Source organism: Panthera pardus, unplaced genomic scaffold (genome assembly GCF_024362965.1).
Source record: "Panthera pardus isolate Hobbes unplaced genomic scaffold, ASM2436296v1 HiC_scaffold_17, whole genome shotgun sequence".
NCBI classification, from domain to species: Eukaryota; Metazoa; Chordata; class Mammalia; order Carnivora; family Felidae; genus Panthera; species Panthera pardus.
The window spans coordinates 31,383,551-31,405,711 of NW_026526732.1; the positions used below are offsets into that span (position 1 = coordinate 31,383,551).

Here is a 22,161-nt window from a genome sequence, read left to right on the forward strand (position 1 = left end):
TAACTCAAATTATTTCAACTTGAGGAGAACTCACATAACACCTACACGGTACCTCACTAATTGTCCTCACTCTTTTTAGTATATGTCACATATTGCATCCATGGCAGATGGATTGTGTATGCTGTGTGATGTGCTGTAGCAGAAACGAGATGGGCTATGGAGTCAAATAGTCCTGGGTCATCTCTGCCACTGACTGGCTGTGTGACTTTGCACATATTTTATTCCCTGAGTATGCTTCCTCCTCTAGAGATGGGGAGAACCACCTCTCTCTTGCAACTGTTGTGACACTTAATGCCTGGCACACTGGGGGCACTAAATAACATTAGTTGCCCTCCTCCCCTCACTTTGCCCCGCACCTTCTGTGAGCTCTGCTATTTAAAACAGAGAGGGAGGCAAACCATAAGAAGCCCTAAATACAGAGAACAAACTGAGAGTTGATGGGGATGGGGAACACGGGTGATGGGTATTAAAGAGGGCACATGTTGGAATGAGCACTGGGTGTTATATGTACACGACGAATCACTGGGTTCTACTCCTGAAGTCAAGACTAAACTGTATGTTAAGTAACTTGAGAATTAAAAAAAAAAAAAAAGAAAGGAAAGGAAAAGAAAATGTCTCTATTCTGTATTCCAACAAAGCTTTTTGACAGTATTTTAGGATAACGAAGCTTGTGCGTGAAGTAAGCCCTTCATGTCCGGGTGGGCGTCCAGGGAAGCGACACGGTTATTTCAACGATGCACCAGTGCTGAGGGAAGCATGGGAATTTTGCTGTTAAAACTGCTCTCAGAACCAGCCTGAAAGGCAGTTCGTTATTAGATTTTTTTTTTTTTTGTGGCTCTCCACCCCTCTCTGCCTCATTACCGGTGCCCCTTCTTATCCCAAAGGGAAGTCCATATTCAGTTCTGGGATGGGTGCAACTTTATGATATTTTTGAGAAAAAGAAAAAAAAAACTACATATATATACATACATATATACATACATATATATATGTATGTATATATATATATACATATATATGTATGTATATATATACATGCATGTATACATACATATACGTATGTGTATATATACATGCATGTATACATACATATACGTATGTGTATATATACATGCATGTATACATACATATACGTATGTGTATATATACATGCATGTATACATACATATACGTATGTGTATATATACATGCATGTATACATACATATACGTATGTGTATATATATACATACGTATACATACATATACGTATGTGTATATATATATATATACACATACGTATATATATATATATAGAGAGAGAGAGAGAGAGAGAGAGAGAGAGAGAGAGAGAGAGTCACATTTTGACCAGGCTGCTTATTTATCACCTGGGGTTCAAATGATCTTACTATTATTTTAAAGGTCAAAACCACCACATAAAGGATGAAGAGTTGAACTGGGAAAATACTTTAAAAATCTCAAGGTCATTCCAAAAGATGAGTTCCACCACTGATCTGACACAATGGAAGCAACATGGATATCTGGGTAAAGCCTCTAATGGTGACTATTTTGAAGGGAACTTTATTTGGATTCGTATGTTCAAGTTAGATTATTTTAAACATTGATGTAACATGAAACTTGGCCATATAAAAATATTGCAATCAGTTCAGCAGGATTTACCATGTATTCCTCAGAAGCCAAAACTATTCCAGAAGAAATGCTTTAGATTATTATCTGGAAACTTTATTTAGACTGTATACTCTACCAGTAATAGAATTTTGAGTGTGCACCCCCAATTTATATACAGCTAATTTACTCATATATTATATACATATTCTTTAATTGATAGTAATGCATGTATTTACAAAGTATGTGCATTATGAAACATATAACAATACAAATTGCAAGACAAAAATGTGTGTGTGCGTGCGTGTGTGTGTATACACACTATTTTCTTTCCTTATTTCAATGAAGCATCTCGTGTATATCTCGCATATATGCATACATTCTGCTCTGGAGACCACTGTTTTTAATGAGGATGACTGTCATAAAGGGGCTAAGACCTCTTTTTCTATATGGCTGGTAAGCAAAACTGTTCCTTTACGTAGCTGTTTAGTCACATATATTACCTACACTAAAAGTCACATACAACGTAGATTCATCAAGAGTGCGGTAGTTGTATATTTCAAGTAGGAAACACTTGAGCGCAATTTCATCATTACTAGCAAGGCTTGACAAACTTGCTAAAAATTGTGTGTTGGGCTGACGTGAGACCCTGAGAAATAATGTGACACTATAAAGGCACAGGGAAGGCATTTCTGTAAGTAGAATATGTTAAAAGAACCAAAGTTAGATAACTTTGAATATGGTAATTGACTCTGGTCAGAATATGAATCCCATAGAGTCAGGGACTCACCTAGCAATGGCCTGAACCATTGTGTTTCCATCTGACAAGCACCTTGGAGGTACACTGATCTTTGTCACGGCACTTACACAGCGAACACCAACGCGGTCCTAAGAAGCTAGCCAACCAACCGTGAAAAGCATGGCAGGAAAGAAGGAAGGGGAATCTGTCTCTGAATGTGTGTGTGTGTGGGGGGATGTGATTTGCTGTTCATATGCTTATTCAAAGTTACAAAAAATACCGGTGTTCCTAAATCCAAAGGATCTCTCAGACAAGAGATTACTTCCTTACTTCAACTGGCATTCTATAGCAACATTTAGTTCTGAAAGTTTCCTTATTAGAGAGTAAGATATGATTTTATAATATTGAAGCCCATTTTAATTTACAAAATAATTTTTCTAAGATGATTATGTCAGAGTAATGAGCTTGCTCTTGATGTAGAAAACCCAAAGGCATCTTGAAGAAAGAAAACAAATTCAATTTCGAATTACTTTTGTAAAATTCGCCAGTTCTCCTCCAAGAACAATGAGCCACTGGAAATCAATTAAGAGCAGATTTGACAGCCTGAAACAAAAACTTAAATGTATTTAAGTTGTGCTAGATTTTTGAACAAGATAAAATTCTAACCGAGTGTCTTGGGGTAAAATTTCTTGATCCCTTACCTTGCCATACTTCTGAGCATAAGACCCTGTGAGCAGTGAGTGGAAAACGATGATGGTTTCGTCCAAGTCCCAGACAAATACACGCTGAAGAAAAAAATAAATATCAAACGATCATCAAATTCTAAGGAAACAGAAATCTCTACAAATTGAACACATCTGACTTTGTTGTTGTTGGATATAATCTCAATACCATTTCAGAAAAAGCTGTGCTACTCCATTAAATTTTTTTCCAAATTTGCCAGGCATCCCCCCTATAAAACCAGAGGGGTGAGAGTGACACAAGTAATCATAAGCTTAAAAGTCAAATGTCCTAATTTGAATGAATGTTTCCAAATACTTACTTGCCCAAAAAGTTAATCTTTCACCTGGTGGATTCATGAGATTTTTCAATTCATGCAAAGAACTAAATTTTTTAAAGTATTTCAAAAAGTCAGTGAGTGATCCCTAAACAGAAATCGCAAAGTATAGACCTTCGGGTCAGATTAGGCCATCCGATGGGTTGTTTAGCGTGCACAGGGTTTAGAAAGATTTCAAATTATTGATCAGCATTTCAAATTCAGGAGATTTCACACAAACTTCAGGGCTCTAGCGGCAGCGGAGAAACTGGAAGATACAATCATGCTGACTGACATTTCACATGGCAGTGACGGGCAGGCCCCCTTAGACTGGGCCAATGTTCCCTAAGCTCCACAGTCTGCTGGCTCCCTGGCCCAGTTCACTCATTTATATCACCTGCTGGGTTCCTGAAGGCACTGGAATGTGCTATTGTCACTCAGCTGAAGGAAATGATTGAAGAGGCACAATGACTATTATTTTATTTTACCAAATCTGGAAATTTAGGTTTTTTTCTTAACTGAAGGTTGCGGTTGGGTAAGAAGTAACATAATATGGTTAAGAATAATTTCTCCTGATGTTTTATAATAAAAATCAACCTGCTCAGTATGGGTATATCTCAAAAGAGCTCTCAACCAGAAAAAGATGACACAGGGAGACTTTTACAGATATGAAAATGTTAACATGTATCAAATGATTGTTCTTTTCCTATTTTCAGAAGACAACTTTTCCTTTCCATACAGATTAATTTTACCTTTTTAAATTTTATCGACCCACATACACATCTTTTGTTACCTTAATACTACAAAATAGAGTGTCTCTCAGAAAATCATCCTACAAACAATGGCTTTATGCTTTAAATTTCCATTTAGGCCAGTTAGAATCAAAAGATGTAATTATCTCAGGCCTAGAATTTGTAAAGTATCATCTTTTTTAAGTTGTTAGTGTTTTTAATTTTGCCATTACAATGGATGAAATCTCAAACTTGGGGTCCACTCATTTCATAACATATCTTTTTTTTTAAGTTTGAAACCTTATGGAACTATAAGGTATAGAATATGTCCCTCAGTAAAATAAAACATCATATTCCACTCTTTGAGGGTGAGTTGGCATACCTCTAGGTCACTGTCAGGAGGTGGGGAGGGATTATTTTTCCGGCCTCTTCCTCGGGACTTTGACCCAGAACTCCTGCAAGTTCTCTCATCGAGGTCTTTGATAGGTGTGGAGGGGCTCTGCACGGTATCAAACTCTCCTAGGAATAACAGGATTTGCAACAACAACAGCACTTCATTTTTAGATCATGTATGAGTCCTTGTTATTAATTATCTTAACAAATCCATATACGTCAGAGAAAGCTCCTCATGACAAAGAAAATTTATAACCCAAATAGACAAAATCGCGATTCTGTTAAAAATGTTCCGGATCACGCAAATCCCCTGTAGTTTCAGTCTATGTGATCTATTAAACATGAGTGTGTTTTATATTCTGTATGTCCTCACCTTCCCTGTCCCTACCCTTACCCACATATTTATCTACATTTATATCTATTCTCACCTCCTTATGTCAGAGCTCAAAGGAGGAGATGTCTTCTTCTGGATCAATCCCATCTCTCCACCTGCAAATTTGACTCCCAACTGAATCGTGCTCCATTAGTTAAACCCTCTCTTATCTTCCTTCCAATGTCTTGCTTTTCTGTGGGCCACAGACAAGTTTAAAATCCTTCCCATGACCTTGCCTTTCTACCTAGAAGGTATCTGCTTGTTATCTTCTCTTTTTAAACTGGTACTCCTGAAAAGAATAGTGCATAACAGTGCTGTCCAAAAGCAAGAGAATGTGAGCCACAAATAGAACCACATATATAATTTAAAATTTTCTAGAAGCCACTGTAAAAAATGTAAAGAAACATGTAGAATTAATTTTGTTCACATATATTAACTGACCCAATATAACCACAATGGGATCATTTCAGCATGTAACCAATATGAACAATTATCAATGACATGTTTTACATAATCCCTTCTTCATACCAAGTCTCTGAACTCCTGTGTGTATTTTACACTTACAGCAGACCTCAGCCTGTACTGGCCACACGGAAGTGTTCAACAGCCACATGTAGCCGATGGTGACAGTAACGGACAGCACATTTGTCGCCACTTCCTGACACTGGATTTGTCATAATCAGTTCACCAAAATTCTGATAAAACTACTCTGACTCAGAGTCCCCGCGAACCACCCAAGTAACAAATGCAATAGACAGACTCGGCCCTTATCTTCTTAGATTCCTGTGCTGTGTTTGATCCTCTTAAACACCACCTTCATAGTGCCATTATTTGGCAGCTGATACCTTGCGGCTTCCCAGTTCTGGAAGCTCTATCAGCAGTCCTTCTCTGTTTAGGAGGCATGGACTCCTTTTCCTCCTTCCATTCCTTGTATGTTGGTATTTAAGAGTTCCAAACTTCGGTCACTCTCCTCCTCATTCCACACCATCTGGGCGACCTAACCCTTTCATAGGTTAATCACCCTCTCTGTGATGGCCCACACACAAATCTATAGCTCCAGTGAGGCCACATCCTACAGCGGTTTCAGACTGCACCTAACTGACTTCTCCATGTCCCACAGGGACCTCAAAGACTGACATGTCTAAAGTTGGTGATAGGGTGTCTTATCAGGAAGGAGCACTGAGCAGTGGCAAATCTACGGGAGGGGGTTAAGACAGACTGAGGCAACAGTGAGGTGCCATAAAACCTCCCGAGTCACAAGAGTCAGACTTACTCTATGACTTGGAGCACTTCGCTCAATCTCTGAGTCCCAGTTTCCTTGTATATTAAAGCGTGGGCAATCATAGCTACTTTGTAAATTATGGTGGTGAAAATGATATATATTTAATTTGATTTAAATCATACGCATAAAGCAAAAACTTCTAGGATGGTCTGATGGCAAGCTACAATAAATTTAAATGATAACATTTTTAAATATAAAGAAGTTATGACAATTATGCTTCATCATAAAATTAACGAAAAATAATTATGAAGACAGCCAACAACTTTCTGATTGAAATAACCAAATATGAACAAACTGGATGAACATTTAGGTAGTATTTTTCCTGAAATGTTCCAAATAAATAGTGATTTTTTACATAGCTAACCTCTAATTATTTTTAATGGTTATAACATTTTCTTTGGAAAACATTGTGCATGTCAGGACAGCATCAAAAAAAAAACAAAACAAAAACCAAACATGTCCGTGTTTCAAATATTATTTGCTCTTAAAACACTGTTAGCATATTTCATACCATGGGTCTCTGCTATTGACTGTTGAGAATAGACAGTGTAATACAAAGTTCTTTAGTTTCTGGTTGAATATCACCCTACCTCTAGTAAATCGTGTTTGAGCTTACTTGCACAGGTATTAAATGAGGCTTTAGGTATTTAAACACATGCCAACTTAAAAAAAATATATCGCACAATTTTTTTTTTCTATTTTTAGTTATTTTTTTTAGCCAGAATTTTCTTATGGTTACTATGCTCTGCAAGTCAAATGTTCTTGTTTGGATAAAATACTGATTCAAATTAAGCCTCATTTATTAAGTAAGCTTATAACAATTTTTGGATCGCATCCTATAAAAACTTGTCTTTCTACTCATTACAGACCAATTTTCAGCTGTTAACTATCATGAAGCAGCTTTGTTCTTACAAAAATACAAGAGCTGAAAGGTAAAAAAAAAACTTGCAAAATTCCAAAGCCATTGTGCTCAGTTATGGGTGACTGATTGTTGACTGGATCCATAAAGGAGGAGTTTGGCAGGAACCAGTCAGCTATTAAATGAATGAGGAGCCAGCTGCTAAAGAGCAGGAGGAGGAAGAAAAGAAAAGACTGGTCACAGGAAGTGTCCAGGTTTCAATAAAAGTAGGAGCCCTTAAAAGGGCTCTAAGAATTTGGACAAAATATGGACAGAAGTGTTTCGATGAGAGTGAAGGCATATCCTTTTAAGAAAACTATGACGAGTAGCTCCACATTCATGAAACACTTGGTATGTGCCACGGACTGCCTTCTTCCTTAAAAAGTTTACTGAAATATGCGTTTGGCTCTACTCACTGCTCATTATGCTGCCAGATTCTTCCATTTTGCAACCTGGAATGGTTGTTTGCTTTTTCCTTCATGTGGCTAGAACTTCATTATCTATGTATACGGCGCTTTGGTTATTTGTTAATCAACATTAGGCTATTTGAAGTTTTAGGCAATTACAAATAAAGCTGCTAGAAACATTTTTGTTCACATCTTGTGGACATAAGCCCCCATTCCCCTAGGGTATATACTCAGAAGTGGGACTGCTGGGTCAGGGGGAAGTCAGGTATTCAACTTCAGTAGACACCAACCACCTTTTTACCAATGTGGTTATACAAATTCTCTCTGACTAGCAGTGAGATTTCCAGTTATTCCACATCCTTGCCAATACTTGGTATTGCTAGCCTTTTTTATATTAGTTATTGTGAGGGTATGTTGGTATCTCATTGTAGTTTCAATTAGCATCTTCTTGATGAATAATGATGCAAAAACACTTTTCTTTCCCCATTTGGGAACTTCTTTTTTATGAGGAAACTGTTTAAATCTTTTGTCCATTTAAAAACTTGGGTCATCTTTTTCTTATTGATTTGTCAGAGCTCTTTATTGTGCAACATTCTTTACACACACACCCCCATATGTATATATACATATATATACATTCTTTACATATGTGTGTATACATATATACATATGTGTGTGTATATACATGTGTGTGTATAAATATGTGTATATGTGTGTGTGTGTATGTACACACACACACACACACACAGAAATATATATATCTGATTTAAATCTCACTTTGAGCCAATGAATTTGGTCCTTCATTACTCTCCTTTAACAATGGGAAAACGGGAAGGTTGTGAGATTTTAAATTAACTTACCAAGATGAAATAGCTTGTATGTGGAATGCCGGTATAATTTCAGAATTCTTGCTTTAACCACTAGGCTACCCTTCCTCCACCAAACAGCAACAGATCCTCCAAAGAGGTCAAATTTATCTATCTATCAAAAGCATAGATAGACTTTATACAATTTCTGGGAGAGTGAGGGCCAATGAATTCTTTGAAAGATCTTCATAGCAAAATTGGAGGTCTTTCAGGGTGTGTGTGTGGAATCTGGGTTCCTACAGATAACCACCCAGGTAGAACTGTACGAGCCTCTATATCTTTTGAAGGTGCTATCCTTTCTTCTGATAAAGGGTAAAACCAGGAACTTGAGCTCCACTGGTCATTAAACATTTGTTGACACTTTTTTTTTTTTTTCTAAGAGAAAGCTGTTAATTCCAGTGTCTCTGCCAAATTTCACTCAGGTAATTGCACTAGGGAACTTTAGTGCTGCAGGTAGGGCAAAGGCGAATTGTCAGAGAAGTTAAATGTGGTCAGTCCTTTCTATCTAAATCCTCTTGTTAGCTTCCATTAAATAAATGAGCACTTTACTTTCCTTCCTGTCCTTGTGTGAAATGCCACGAAGCTACGGAAATTCTACTGAGTTCTGCCTAAGAAACTGGCTTCTTTTCAAAGAGTGAAGTGATCTTACTATATCTTTTACTTCTCTGAAGCAATTGTAAAGTTTAATTAGCTAATGTATTGCAATGTTTGCCAAGGTCTCAGAGTAAAGGATGATACTATTACAAATTACTAATTATATTTAATTTTATAGATGGTAGTTTCTTTAAATAGACTGTCAAACTGCCTAATAAGGTAAAGTCAATAACTGAATGCTATTTGCAGTTTCCAAATAACATTAGTCGTTACCAATTGCCGTAGGCTTTTTCTTGGGCCAATGCTATGTGTGATGAATAATTATTCTTTAATCAGTACAGAAATGAATAAATGCACCTTCCAAGTTTTAGATATTTAGATCCAACCTAATTCCATTTAAGTTTATCCCTAAACCACAACAACCAGCCGTCTTTTATAGAACATCAAGCATGTTTCTATTTTAAAAATTAGAGAAGTCAACAGTACATGATTTATGAAAAAAATGTGGATGTAATTGTTAGGGCTCTGTTTTAACTCCAAAATGCAGCACTGGTTAACGGGAAATACTTTTCATACCCTCGAACTAAGTACCTCAAATTTCATCAATAATGAATCCCACAGTTATCAACTTGTTTGCTTTTTGGATGCATGCCAGATCTGAAAAGGCAAAAATCAAACTTAAAACTACCTTGTCTGAAGGTCTGGGATCACAGACTCCCCTAAAAATCCAGACATGTATATTATTTTAATTTTGGTTAAAAGAAGAATATAATTAAAGTAAAAATTATTTCTTCTTTAAATATAACAGCAAGTCTGATAAGATCTGAAAATTATGTCGAACTATATTTGTTGGCATTAGCAATCAATGGAAACCTGAAGAAATTGCACCCTGATAGTGAATATGAGAAAGTCACATGTAGATGTGTCATACCAAAGTCACACATTGAGAACATCTACATGCTTGCATTTGGTATTTAAATATAAATAAAATAGCTCTTCTGAATATTTATTACTTTTTAGTTAATGGAAAGTATCCATCTGTGTCTATCCTACAGAGAAAACTCTCGTGATAATACTGAAATTAGAGCTAAATCAACCTTTTACTCAAAGTGTTATCCAGTGTATATGTATTTAAAAACACCATGGTTTTCACTCATGGTGGTTCTATTGTAGTAACACAGTCTGCCCGGTCCTGTCTATCATTCAGTCTCCAGTATCTTGATCATCAATTACTTCTGTGATTTTCTTTTTGAACACAGTCATCCTACCCTGTTCTCCCCACACACTTACTATTGAGAAAAACCTTTCCCACTGTGATAAGATACCTCCTTATCTAAAGTATCTTCACTGTCTGTGAAGCAAGTATTCTGAAATCACTCATTCTTTAAATTAAGGTCATATTCTTGATGAAATGCAAGTGCTGACTCAAAGAGGATAAGGACAGATTTAGATCATGGGATTTAGGCTGAAATGACGTTCAAGTGAGTCAGGCACGGAGCCATAAAATTTAAGGGCTTTGAGAATGAATGTTTCCTTCAATTTTGTACCTCCGGTTTTCCTGGCTTTACCTTAGTCCTGGCCCTGCACAGGATATAACTACTCAGAGAGGCTGAGGCTAGATGAAAAGCCTCAATGGGAGCCTTAAGGGGACAAGGACCAGAAATTCAAAGGGGCTGTGTGGTCACAGGAGAAAGGATCTAAAGCGAAGATAAGAAAAAAGAAACTGAAATATAGAGGCACCAAAGACAAAGTTTAGTATACATACTAGACCATATTCCCTCAGATCCACAGATCAGAGACACTATTTTGAACAGAGAACAAAAAAGAAAGGATGTCACCATTTCATCAATTCACGATATAAGCATATGTTGGCTGTTCCTTAAAGTGTCAGCTTTATTTGAACTTCTTGTTCAAATTAGTTTTCTTGTTAATATTCCCTTTTTTGACACTCATACAATATTAATTATCTGCTTGATATTTGTCTTGTTTATCAAATGGAAGTTAAAGGAATGCAGAGAGCTCATTCCTTTAACAGTAATTGAAACATCAACAGTAATTGGTACCTAATAGGCACTCAATAAATAATTATTAAATGGCCTTAAGTCTTCTTGGAATCACTGGTCCAATTAGAAAGAATTTATAGTGTTGTGCCCATGTTTCCCTATTTTCTTTCCCTTCCAACACTGGATGAAAAATAAACAGAGATGAGCCTGAATCCTGCAAATAACTGAAGTCAGAAAAAAAAAAAAAAAAAAAGCTTGGACATACTAATGGTGTTTATAAAAGTTCTTAACTTCATTTTCCTTATTGAATCTTGATAGTTCTTTATATATTCTGGATATAAGTCCTTTAGCAGATGTGTTTTCCAAGTACTTTCTCCAAATCTGTGGCTTGTCTTTTTATTCTTGTACAGTGTCTTTCAAAGAGCAGAAGTTCTTGATTTTATGAAGGCTAGTTTCTTTTCTTTTAGAGCTTGTGTTTTTAATGTACCTATAAAATCTTTATGTAACCCAAAGCCACAAAAATTTCCTCCATGTTATCTTATAGAAGGTTTATAGTTTTAGGTGTTTTTTTTTTTTTTTTAATGTTTGTTTATTTTGAAAGACAGTGTGTGAGCAGGGGAGAGAGACAGAGGGAAAGAAAGAATCCCAAGCAGGCTCCACACCGTCAGCAGGGCTCCATCTCATGAACCATGAGATCGTGACCTGAGCCAAAATCAAGAGTCAGACGCTTAAACCCCTGTGCCACCCAGGCGCCCCTACAGTTTTAGTTTTTGTATGTATACTATGTATGTGGCATGAGTTACGAGTCATGATTCTGTTTTGGGGTTTGCTTTTTGTCCTTGCTGTTATTGTTGTTGCTATTTTTGCATATGGATGTCCAACTGTTCCAGCACCATTTTTTGAAAAATAAACAAAATCCTTTATTTTCCAAATGCCTGTTGCACTTTTGTCAAAAATCCATTTTCTAGTGTATGTATATGGGTCCATTTCTACAATCTCTATTCTATTCCATTGTTCTGTGTATCTATCCTTTTGTCACTACCACACATTTCTGATAACTGTACTTTCTAATGAGTCTTGAAATCAGGGAATGTCAATCCCCAAACTTTGTTCCTATTTTTCAAAATGATTTCAGCTACTCTAGTTCCTTTGCCTTTCCTTGTAATTTTAGAATCATCTTGATAGATTTCTCCAAAAAGTCATGCTGGAATTCTGGATAGGATTACAATGAATCTTTATTAAATTTGCTTTTAACCTTAAATACTTCAGCTGCATCAGCAAACTCAAGTCCAGTAGCACTGCAGATCAGCTTCAGACAACGGAGAATACAGTGGATTTTAAGTAAGTACTAATCAGACAAAGATATTAAGCTACCTACTAATATCCTACAAATCCTAGGAATGTAGGAAATGTTCACTGGCTAGAGCTACTGATGACTCACCGAGATGAAGGAGTGACACAGTCTCTCAAGCTTAAGGGAAATATTATCAGTTATACCCCAAGAAGATAATATTACAGCTTTTCCAAGTTGTCAAGATCTTTACAAAAGAAAGAATATCAGGCAAAAGGTTCACTGGCCTTTTTGTATCCATATCCATACACACACACACACACACACACACACACACACACACAAAGTCATTTGAAATTAAAATCTCTTAGCCATCCACATCTAAAAGAAGGGTTTTCTGAAATGCCAGAAGAAAAGCCTCATCTTATATAGTTGTACTGGCACAGATTAAACATCAGTGTAACTATATCAGAACTTTCAGCCTTGCTTTTGAAAAATGTTCTTTTTCTCCGTATTATTAGACACAGCAAAACATAAAAGTGTTTCACCTGGATGAAGATCTGTACCTGGTTGGCTAGTCAGTCCCGGAAGAGATTCCTGCAACTGATAGGTTGAGGTCGAAGATGATGTGCCGTCAGCTGTGTTATTTGATGTCATATATGCTCCATACGTTGATGCTGAGTAATACTGTGCATACTGGTTTTGGCCAAAGGCTGTGTAGGATGGATAATCCTGAAATAACAATTGAGACATGTGTGCACTTGAAAGAGAAGTTACTCCTGGCATGCTCGAAAGCAAAGCAATCACCATGGCAACTGAAAGATTAGTGTTTGGCTCCATTTGTTGCAGAGTCCATGGTTTTGAGGGGATTCTAGCGAGTGCACATAGCTGTGAATGACCCTGCTGGTTTTGCGAACCAGGTCCCGCACATAATTCTCCATCTTCCTAAAGGTTGCATATTGCTTCACTTATCTGTAAGTACTTATCCAAGGATGTACATCATAAGGTCTTATGTACTGGAAGAGGAGAGAAGGAAATGGAATGAATTCATATTCACAGCAGTAGTTCTTACACATCTTTTAACATCGTCAGTAAGGAGACAGTATGACTGCCCTTCTCAGCTTCCATAGGGACCTCAGTCTGCATTACTGTGATTTCTGTTACCCTTCTGGGTTACTCTTGATCATTATGCACGGAATAAAGAGTAAATAAAAGCAAATGGACACTAGAGTTTTTTACCCAGCCCTTTAAAGGCTATGGCATCTAAGGTCTTGACTTAAAAGTCTGAAGTGAGGTTTTCAAATATTTAGTTCGCTTTGTTTGTTACAGGGAAAAAAGAATTGGGTCAACTCCTCTGACCTGCTTTTTATTTAAAAATCCTAAGAACCTTAAAGTGATCTAAATAATCCTTCAAAATCCTTTTTACATATTAAGGTAACACATAGAAATTTGTTGCACTATTGGTGTTTAATGTATCTGGCATGTTTTAGCCCAAATTGTTATCAGTGATGACAAATCCTTGGTCAGGATTAAGATTTCGTGGTACACGTTCCTAAGGGAACAAAGTCCACATTTGATGTGGTTTCCCCCCCGCAAAGAAGAAATTCATTATATAAAGTAAATATGTGTATAAGCAAATATATGTATTATCAAAAAGGATTAAGTATAGTTGACCCTAGAACAACAAGGGTTTCAATTGTATGTGTCCACTTACACACGGATTTTTTTTTTTGATAAATAAAATACAGTACTACAAATGTATTTTTTCTTCCTTCTGATTTTCTAAATAACATTATCTTTTTTCCTAGCTTATTTACTGCAAGAATACAATATATAATACATATGACATATAAAGTATGTGTTAATCGACTGTTTATGTTATCAGCAAGACTTCTTGTCAACAGTGGGCTAAATTTTAGTTAAGTTTTGGAGGAGTCCAAAGTTATATGTGGAGTTTTGACTGTGTCAGGGGTTGGTGCCCCAAACCCCCCATCAACCACGTTGTCTGGTCCAACTCTAAATGGCAAAACACTAAAAATCTATTTGACTGCTCATTTCAGGACCTGATGTTCCCTCATTGCCACCTGTAAACCAAGGGAAAAAAACCTCTCAGCAATACTTTGACAACATAATTTCTCAGAGTAAAACGTGTAGCTACTACTTACTTTGTGTCAGGCACTGTTCTAAGACTCTAAGTCGATTTACTCATTTATTCCTCACAACCACCTATGTGGTATTTTTACCCCATTTTACACTGAAGGGGACAAAGGCACAGAGTGGTTATGTGACCTGCTCAAAGTCAGACAGCTAGCAAGTTTCAGAACTGGAAATAGAACCCAGAGAGGCTGAGGCCAACATCTGCGTGCTGAAGCTCTCTCTAAGGCTGCGAAATGCCCATACGGGCAGATGAAATCACAGGAAAGGTCCAGACTACTAGCTTCTTGTGCCTAAAACGTCTTTTTATACTCAAACGTATTTCAAAGATCTTCCCATCTCTTCATTTCCTCTACTGTCACCCTAGTCCAAGTTGCCGTCACTTCCTGTTGGAACCAACGGACTGTTTTTCTAATTTGTCTCATTTTTAGGTTTGGCTTTCTCCAAAGTGCTGGAAGCCAGAGTAGTCTTTTCAAAACATAAACTTTATGATGCTATTCTCCTGCTCAAAATCCTTTAATAGCTTCCCATTGGGCTTGGAATAAAATTGAAATCCCTTACTGTAAACTACAGAGCCCTACACATACAGGGAGGGCCCTGCCTATCTTCACAAGTAAGTTTCCCCATCTGCCCTCATGCACAGACTAAACCCTACCCTTCTTTGAATTCTCTAGCACACTAAGGATTTCACCTCTCAGGAGTTTGGTACCTACCACTTCCCATGCCCAAACATCCTGGCCCTCCACCAAATTCTTAGAAGCACTGGCCTGAATGTTGCTTCTACAGATACGTCTTCCGCAAAATCCTCCCTACTCAATATTAGATTCCTATTAATATTTTTTAATAGGACCCTGTTCTGTCTCCTCACGCTTTTCAGTTCTATATTATGTGTTTACTGGTTGATTGTTTGCTTCTCTCAGTAATTAAGAAGCTCCAGGAGGCATGAATCAGGTCCTATCCACTCCTGTCCCTTCTTACATGTCCCCAGCATACAGACCAGTTCCTAATACCTAATAACTACTCAGTAAGTATGAACTAAAATAATAGACTGGTATTCAAACCATGGTCCAAAATACAGGTTATGTTATTTTGGAGCCACTGGATTTAAATTTTTTCAGATAGTACTGGATCTATTTTATAACATGAATCTGTCTTCTCCTTTATGGATCTTTTTTAAATCCTCCCAAGCAGAACAGAGAAGTCTTTCTTTCATGCATATATTTCTATTAGTATATTCGTTATATCCTACCCTCTCTGTTCATATTATTTTCATATCTGTTTCTTTAGAATTGCTTCCCTCCAGACAGCAGAGAACAATGACATTACTTTTGAATCTTCAATGCCTAGCCAAAAGTCTAAAGTATATAAATGTTAAAAAATTTTTTTAAAAGTCTAAAGTATAGTAAGTGCTCAATAAATGTTTGCTATATCAATAAATAAGTAAAATGAGCCACCTGGATTCTGAATATTTTTAAACATAAAATAGCCATACTAGCTTTGATGTTTCATGTTTTAAGAAGCCATTTTTCTGACTAATGCCAAATTAAACAGTTTAATTCTATCAAACAGTTTAATTCTATTTTTCCACACTGTTTAATAATCATGATTTCTGTTATGCCTTTTGTTACATTAATAAAAATTAAAAGAAGGCAATTAATATGATTCCTTCAGTAAATCCAAAGAGCCCACCTGTGCAATAAATTAGATTTTAGAATACATAAAAAGCCCAACAATTACGTTAAAGTAAAATAGTGTATTGCCTACCAAGGAAATCAACTACCCTTGTATCTCAACTACTCTGAGCATGACTGAGAACAAAGGAATAAAGACACAGGATTCTCAAGTGTCATTACAGTCACTCCTCAGAAACATTCATTCTTCTTCCACACATAATTCTACCAAACTAGATTTCAAAACTCACAAAATACTAAAAAAAAAAACATAATTAGGAGGGGGACTAAGGACTACTAGAGGCAAGCACAGTGACAAAAGCAAAAAAATGACAGCTGTCAGGAAAGCAGGAATCAAACATTTATTAAAATGAATCAGAACTAAAAGAAAAAAAATCCAAGAGGCATTTTGTTTAATAACAAAGATTTTGGATTAAAAATGCCACAACTTAATTACTGGTTGTAATTCAACCTCTTCATTAATATTCACAATAACTTGAGAAAATAAAATTATGTTTGGTACAGCTTAAGATAATAGGAAAATATGCAATAAATTTTGCAATTCTATGCCAAATGGTTAAAAAAATCACTGTTTAAAGGTTTAAAGGGCAAACTTTTAGCAACCAGAAAACCTAAAATACCCAGATTAATACAGATCCCAAGAATTCTAGATATCTAATTTTTACTACTTGAAATGCCATCTTTAAACACAGAAACCTTTTTCTAGGAGAACACGCACTTATATGACAACCTACAACTATTCTTTGGAAATCTGAAAGATATAAAAAGTCGAAATACAGAAAAGCTACAATACCTGTTGTGAACCACTAAAGTTCGTTGAGTTGGAAACTGAATTATTTGCATAAATAGTCGATGATGGGGCAAAACTAGAACCTAGAAAGAAAGAACAAACTGCATTTAAAAAGTATTTCTTTGCAAAATAATAAAAACCTTTCACTTTGCAGAATCCAATGAGAGAAATATATTTTAAGTTTTGTTAAGGCAACGAAACGTGCAATTTGAAGTTGAAAGATTTATAAGGAAAAATGTGCTTAGTTCTATCCCTCTTGTGACAACAGTTAAAGTCTTTGGTACAGATGTCTGCTGGACTGAACAGGAGCATGTGGGAAGAGTCTTAAGGACAGCAGCTAAAGACATTTAAAGGTTAAATATCTAGAAGAGCAGAGGTTCTCAAAGAATAAAATATTACGCAGAGTAGTTCTAGGAAACTACTGGAACTTTCAAATGGTCGTACCAACTGCATACGCACAAAAAACCATTTGAGTTAAACATCTGGATAGGGTTAGCTTAGGAAATAAACACAGAACCCACTGAGAATTAATGCTTAAAGCAACCTGTGTTTTCTTTCTTCCTATGTCCTTTCCTTAGAACCAAGAAAGATGTGAACTAGGGCTTAGACTCAAGGGAGAACTGCTCATGCTGCAATCACCTAAGGTTCGGAAGCCTCCTAAAATTTTACTACAAGGGGTGTCTGGGTGGCTCAGTCGGCTGAGCATCTGACTTCGGCTCAGGTCATGATCTCATGGTTCATGAGTTCAAGCGTTCAAGCCCCATATCGGGCTCTGTACTGACAGCTCAGAGCCTGGAGCCTGCTTGGGATTCTGTGTCTCCCTCTCTCTCTCTCTCTCTGTTCCTCCCCTGCTCATGTTCTGTCTCTCTCTGTCTCAAAAATAAATAAACATTAAATTTTTTTTTAAAAAAATTAAAAGTTTACTACAAGGTCAGAAGCTTAATTATTTTTTTTTTTTAATTAGGGAAAAGCAAGTGTAATATCAATTTAAAGATTATTTTTTAAAAAATATGTCCTATGGAAGGGTGCCCGGGTGGCTCAGTCGGTTAAGCCTCTGACTTCAGCTTGGGTCATGATCTCATGGTTTTTGAGCTTGAGCCCCACGTAGGGCTCTGTGCTATCAGAGCAAAACCCCCTTCGGATCCTCTGCCTCCCTCTTTCTCTGCCCTGACCTGCTCTTGCATGTCTGTCTCTCAGAAATAAACATTAAAAAAAATACATGTTCTATGGAACATACCTGTGAAGAAGTAAAATTAAAGACTACTGACACAGCTGATTGTTTTCTTAATTATTTTTTAATATCTATTTATTTATTTTGAGAGGGAGGGAGGGAGAGAGAGAGAGAGGGAGAATAAATCCCAAGCAGGCTCTGCGCTGACAGAGCCCAATGCGGGGCTCAATGTCACGAACCGTTAAGATCATGACCTGAGGGGCGCCTGGGTGGCTCAGTCGGTTAAGCGTCTGACTTCAGCTCAGGTCACGATCTCGCGGTCCGTGAGTTCGAGCCCTGCGTCGGGCTCTGGGCTGATGGCTCAGAGCCTGGAGCCTGCTTCCGATTCTGTGTCTCCCTCTCTCTCTGCCCCTCCCCCGTTCATGCTCTGTCTCTCTCTGTCTCAAAAATAAACATTAAAAAAAATAATTAAAAAAAAAAAAGATCATGACCTGACCCAAAATCGAGTTGAACCCTTAAATGACTGAGCCTTCAAGGCGCCCCTGATTATTTGTTTTATCATCGTAATTATAATATTATGTAATTACCACAAACTGACCTGGCCCAGAATACCTAATATGAAAGCATTTTAGGGGGTAAACGAGAATGTATTCATGGTCACTTTAATATTGCTAACTGAAGCTGAGTGGCTCACTGTGGCTTTCGACTGTGTGTAACTATATTTCTACCTACATTCTAGGTAAAAAGAGATCTGCCACTTTAGCTAGAAAGGTCTAAGTAATTAATTTCATTGTAGTCGATGAACTGAAATTTCAATAGTAGTTGATTAAAATATGTTCTTGTAGCCCCAAATGTATCACTAACACTATGGACAAAATGATGGAAACAAGCTTTTAATGTCTTCCTATGCCACTAAAATTCTTTCTGCAACTACTATGTACTGATCAAACATAGAGGCAAAATTAAATACTTGTATATGCAGGATTGTTTTCGGGGGGAGGTGCAAATTATATAAATATTCCTATTAAGAAATATAGTGTTAATCAAAAGGTACGTAGGAAGGAATAAAATCCGCAATCATTCAATGGTACATAGGACTTAGAAAAGCGCTAACCCAATTTTAAAGATAATGGAACAGCATTATGTACGTAAAGAGTACTGTCATGAATCTGTGAATGTCACTTAAGTAGATGCCAAATGTGTGACTGGCATGACTTGGAGGCTACTTTGCTTGGGCCTAGTTTTATGCAACTTAAATTAAGTATTTAAATTTGGCACGGGGCACGTTGCTTGATGTATATTCAATTACTGTCATTGCGTTTTTTTCCTTCGTATTAGTCTTTCCTGATGTGAACAGCAGTGCCAATTAAAACCATTTTCATGGGGGTGCCTGGGTGGCTCAGTCGGTTAAGCGTCCGACTTCGGTTCAGGTCATGAGCTCGCAGTTTGTGAGTTCAAGCCCCGCGTCAGGCTCTGTGCTGACTGCTCAGAGCCTGGAGCCTGTTTCAGATTCTATGTCTCCCTCTCTCTCTCTGACCCTCCCCCGTTCATGCTCTGTCTCTCTCTGCCTCAAAAATAAATAAACGTCAAAAAAAAAGAAAAGAAAAAAACCACCATTTTCCTGGATGCATCTTCTTAGTCTGAAGTCAAGGAGTCTCGGTCAAGGAATTCATCCTCATATAACACGTTTCCTGTGTGGCTACTCACCTGGCATCTGGTAAGAATAAGGCGTCTGGCCTGGCTGGGGGGTAGAAAACCCCGGACTGTAACTGAGGCACCCACTCTGTAACGGAGACTGAGTCTGTGAAAGTCCACTCTCTGTCTTGATCCCTGGCAACATCACGCCCAGATCTGTTTGGGAAATGCATGTGCAAAGCATTTCATTAGTCAGATGACCCTACTTCTGAGTTGTAGCTTACATTAGAATATATAACCACTGGCCAGCAGGACTGCCCGCTCATAACCAAAGGAAAAGAGAGGAGATGTGAAATACCGTAAGTGGGCAGGCTGTAGGGCTGTCCTGTCTGTGAGTAGGCTGTGTAGACGGCTGGCTGCTGCATCCCCGAATACTGAGTCTGGCCTGCATAGGCAGTCATTGTTTGAGCTGCTGGTGTAGAAAGAATGTGTGGATAGGGCCTAAATATCAGAAAAATAGCATTACTGTGGCAACAAAGACTGCACATTAATTCAGACAGCTTAGATTCAGTGAAACCTTACAATAGCCAGGAGGTAATGCCCTTCTTTATCGGCAATACAATTGTAACAACAGGAAAGGACAAGAAAGAGTCTGAATGCCAGGAGCCCAGGCTCTGCGACAAATCAGTCTCATGACTGTGGACAAATAGTTTCAACTCCCTAAAGACCTGCACCTCACCTACGAAATGAGAAACTGGGATCAGATATTATATCTAAAGTGTCTTCCGGGTCTGTAATTCTTGTTTATATCTGAAATCGTACTCCAGTTAATGTGCAGACAAGGGAAGTGGAGTACAGGCCAGTGAATATGCTCCTGAGTATACTTCTACTCAGTAGGAGTGAACTAATGTTATGCAATGGATACAAGAGTCATCAAAAGCCCTACCAAGAACTCTCTACCCTGAACTGGAAATCTTAAAAAAAAAAAAAAAAAAAAAAAAAATGAAGAAGGAAAGAAAGGAAAAAGGGAGACAGCTGCTTCCTGAAAAGAAATGGAATGCCATTCCCTTTATCATGCCAATTTTACAGAATGCTCCCAAGTGGAGAGCCAAACACCAGCCCCTGTTTAAGGTTATTTTCTGTAGCTGCTACAGAAAATAACATTTAAATGTGTGAGAGTCATGGATCCAATCTCTTAACATATCTGGCTGATTATAACGGAGTTCAGATATACATTTAACATTGCTCAACGTGACGTGTCTACCGTTGTCTTCAATAAGCTGACTACTTTTGTTATAAAAACAATAGAGCATGTTATTCAAAAATACGGTTTTTAGAACTTGAAATCCAGTGAAAATGATGTAACGATCGAACAAATTATGGAGTGCTAATGTCTGAATAAAATGCAATCTCGTTAGAGTTTCCTTAAGCTACTCAGCATTTTTTGCATGTTCATTAAGAAATCAGTGTGTTCTGGTTTGAGCTTGATGCCTTTCCTCACGGTATTTAAATAACCAGAATTAAGGGAGATTGTCCGGAAGAACACGAGTATCTCTCTATTTCTAGATTTGTACACGACATTTATCTATAGGTCTAATCCAGCCAACTAGTCTATCCAAGTGTCTATTCAGCTATCTTTCTATAACACATTTATGTAGATGGACATAAATGTATCCCAATTTCAAGTTATGTTGTGTGAATACAGATTAATAAAGTTAACCCCGGAGAATTCTCGCAAATCTGAAAGAATCTATTGACCACTTACTTGGAAGGATATAGCTGTGGGGAGTATTGATGCGCTGATCTGGGGCTGTAGCCACTACTAGTAATTACTGTAAGACACAAAAACCAGTGCAAAAAAAGTTGCTTCGTAAATATGTTTCACTAGAAGGAACAAACCAATTTGAAGACGTTACTGTGCTAAAGAGATGTTTCTTAAAATTCACACTTTCTACACGGAAAAATCTCATTTTCTAAACAGAGACAGATGCCTAAACATTTCATCCTAATTGAACGGTTTCAAGTGTGTTGTAAGAGAATGAAATTCATTCTTGTCACAAACCCTTCCTCTCTGTCACTCTTCTGCTCTCTCGCATCAGTAGCCTCCTCTTTTGTATTAATACGTATGAATAATTATCTTTGATTACAGGTACTCAAGCTCTCACGAGGTAAAAGTCCATTTTTAAAGTTTACAAACTGCATGTTTTAAATTCCAAATATATGTCAGCAACGTACTGCTCTTCCTCCACATTTGTTCTACTAAAATTTTAAGAAAAACGTGAAGTCCCAAGCTGCGTTTCGAAATTGTAAAACACTATCATTTTCTATTTCCTCTCCTTGTACCAATCGCAGGAGGAGTGAGAAATGCCGAGTCCGAGATTTTCAACTAGTAGTTGGAATATGGATAGAAAGCCTGAGTGATAACGCACCACTTCTTAAGAAGCACGTTTGCAAGGTACGGCAGCCATCATATTTACAAATATATTCTCAACTATCACAGAGA

The 22,161-nt window shown here is 37.3% G+C and overlaps 1 protein-coding gene across 16 annotated transcripts in view; it reads right to left on the reverse strand.

The window, feature by feature from the left end:
* The window catches only part of EYA4 (EYA transcriptional coactivator and phosphatase 4), a 276,080-nt gene that overhangs the window by 32,848 nt on the left and 221,071 nt on the right, over positions 1 to 22,161 (reverse strand). For 9 of the 16 annotated variants that reach the window (XM_053904480.1, XM_053904478.1, XM_053904477.1 and 6 more), the window contains 7 exons: positions 21,424 to 21,490; positions 20,017 to 20,159; positions 19,731 to 19,874; positions 16,856 to 16,935; positions 12,766 to 12,949; positions 4,493 to 4,629; positions 3,045 to 3,128 (listed from right to left, as the gene is read on the reverse strand). In XM_053904480.1, the coding sequence (XP_053760455.1) occupies positions 3,045 to 3,128; positions 4,493 to 4,629; positions 12,766 to 12,949; positions 16,856 to 16,935; positions 19,731 to 19,874; positions 20,017 to 20,159; positions 21,424 to 21,490 (839 nt within the window). Of the gene's footprint in view, positions 1 to 3,044; positions 3,129 to 4,492; positions 4,630 to 12,765; positions 12,950 to 16,855; positions 16,936 to 19,730; positions 19,875 to 20,016; positions 20,160 to 21,423; positions 21,491 to 22,161 lie in introns of those variants that run through there. The other 7 variants (XM_019420547.2, XM_019420544.2, XM_019420545.2 and 4 more) reach the window with 3 other exon arrangements.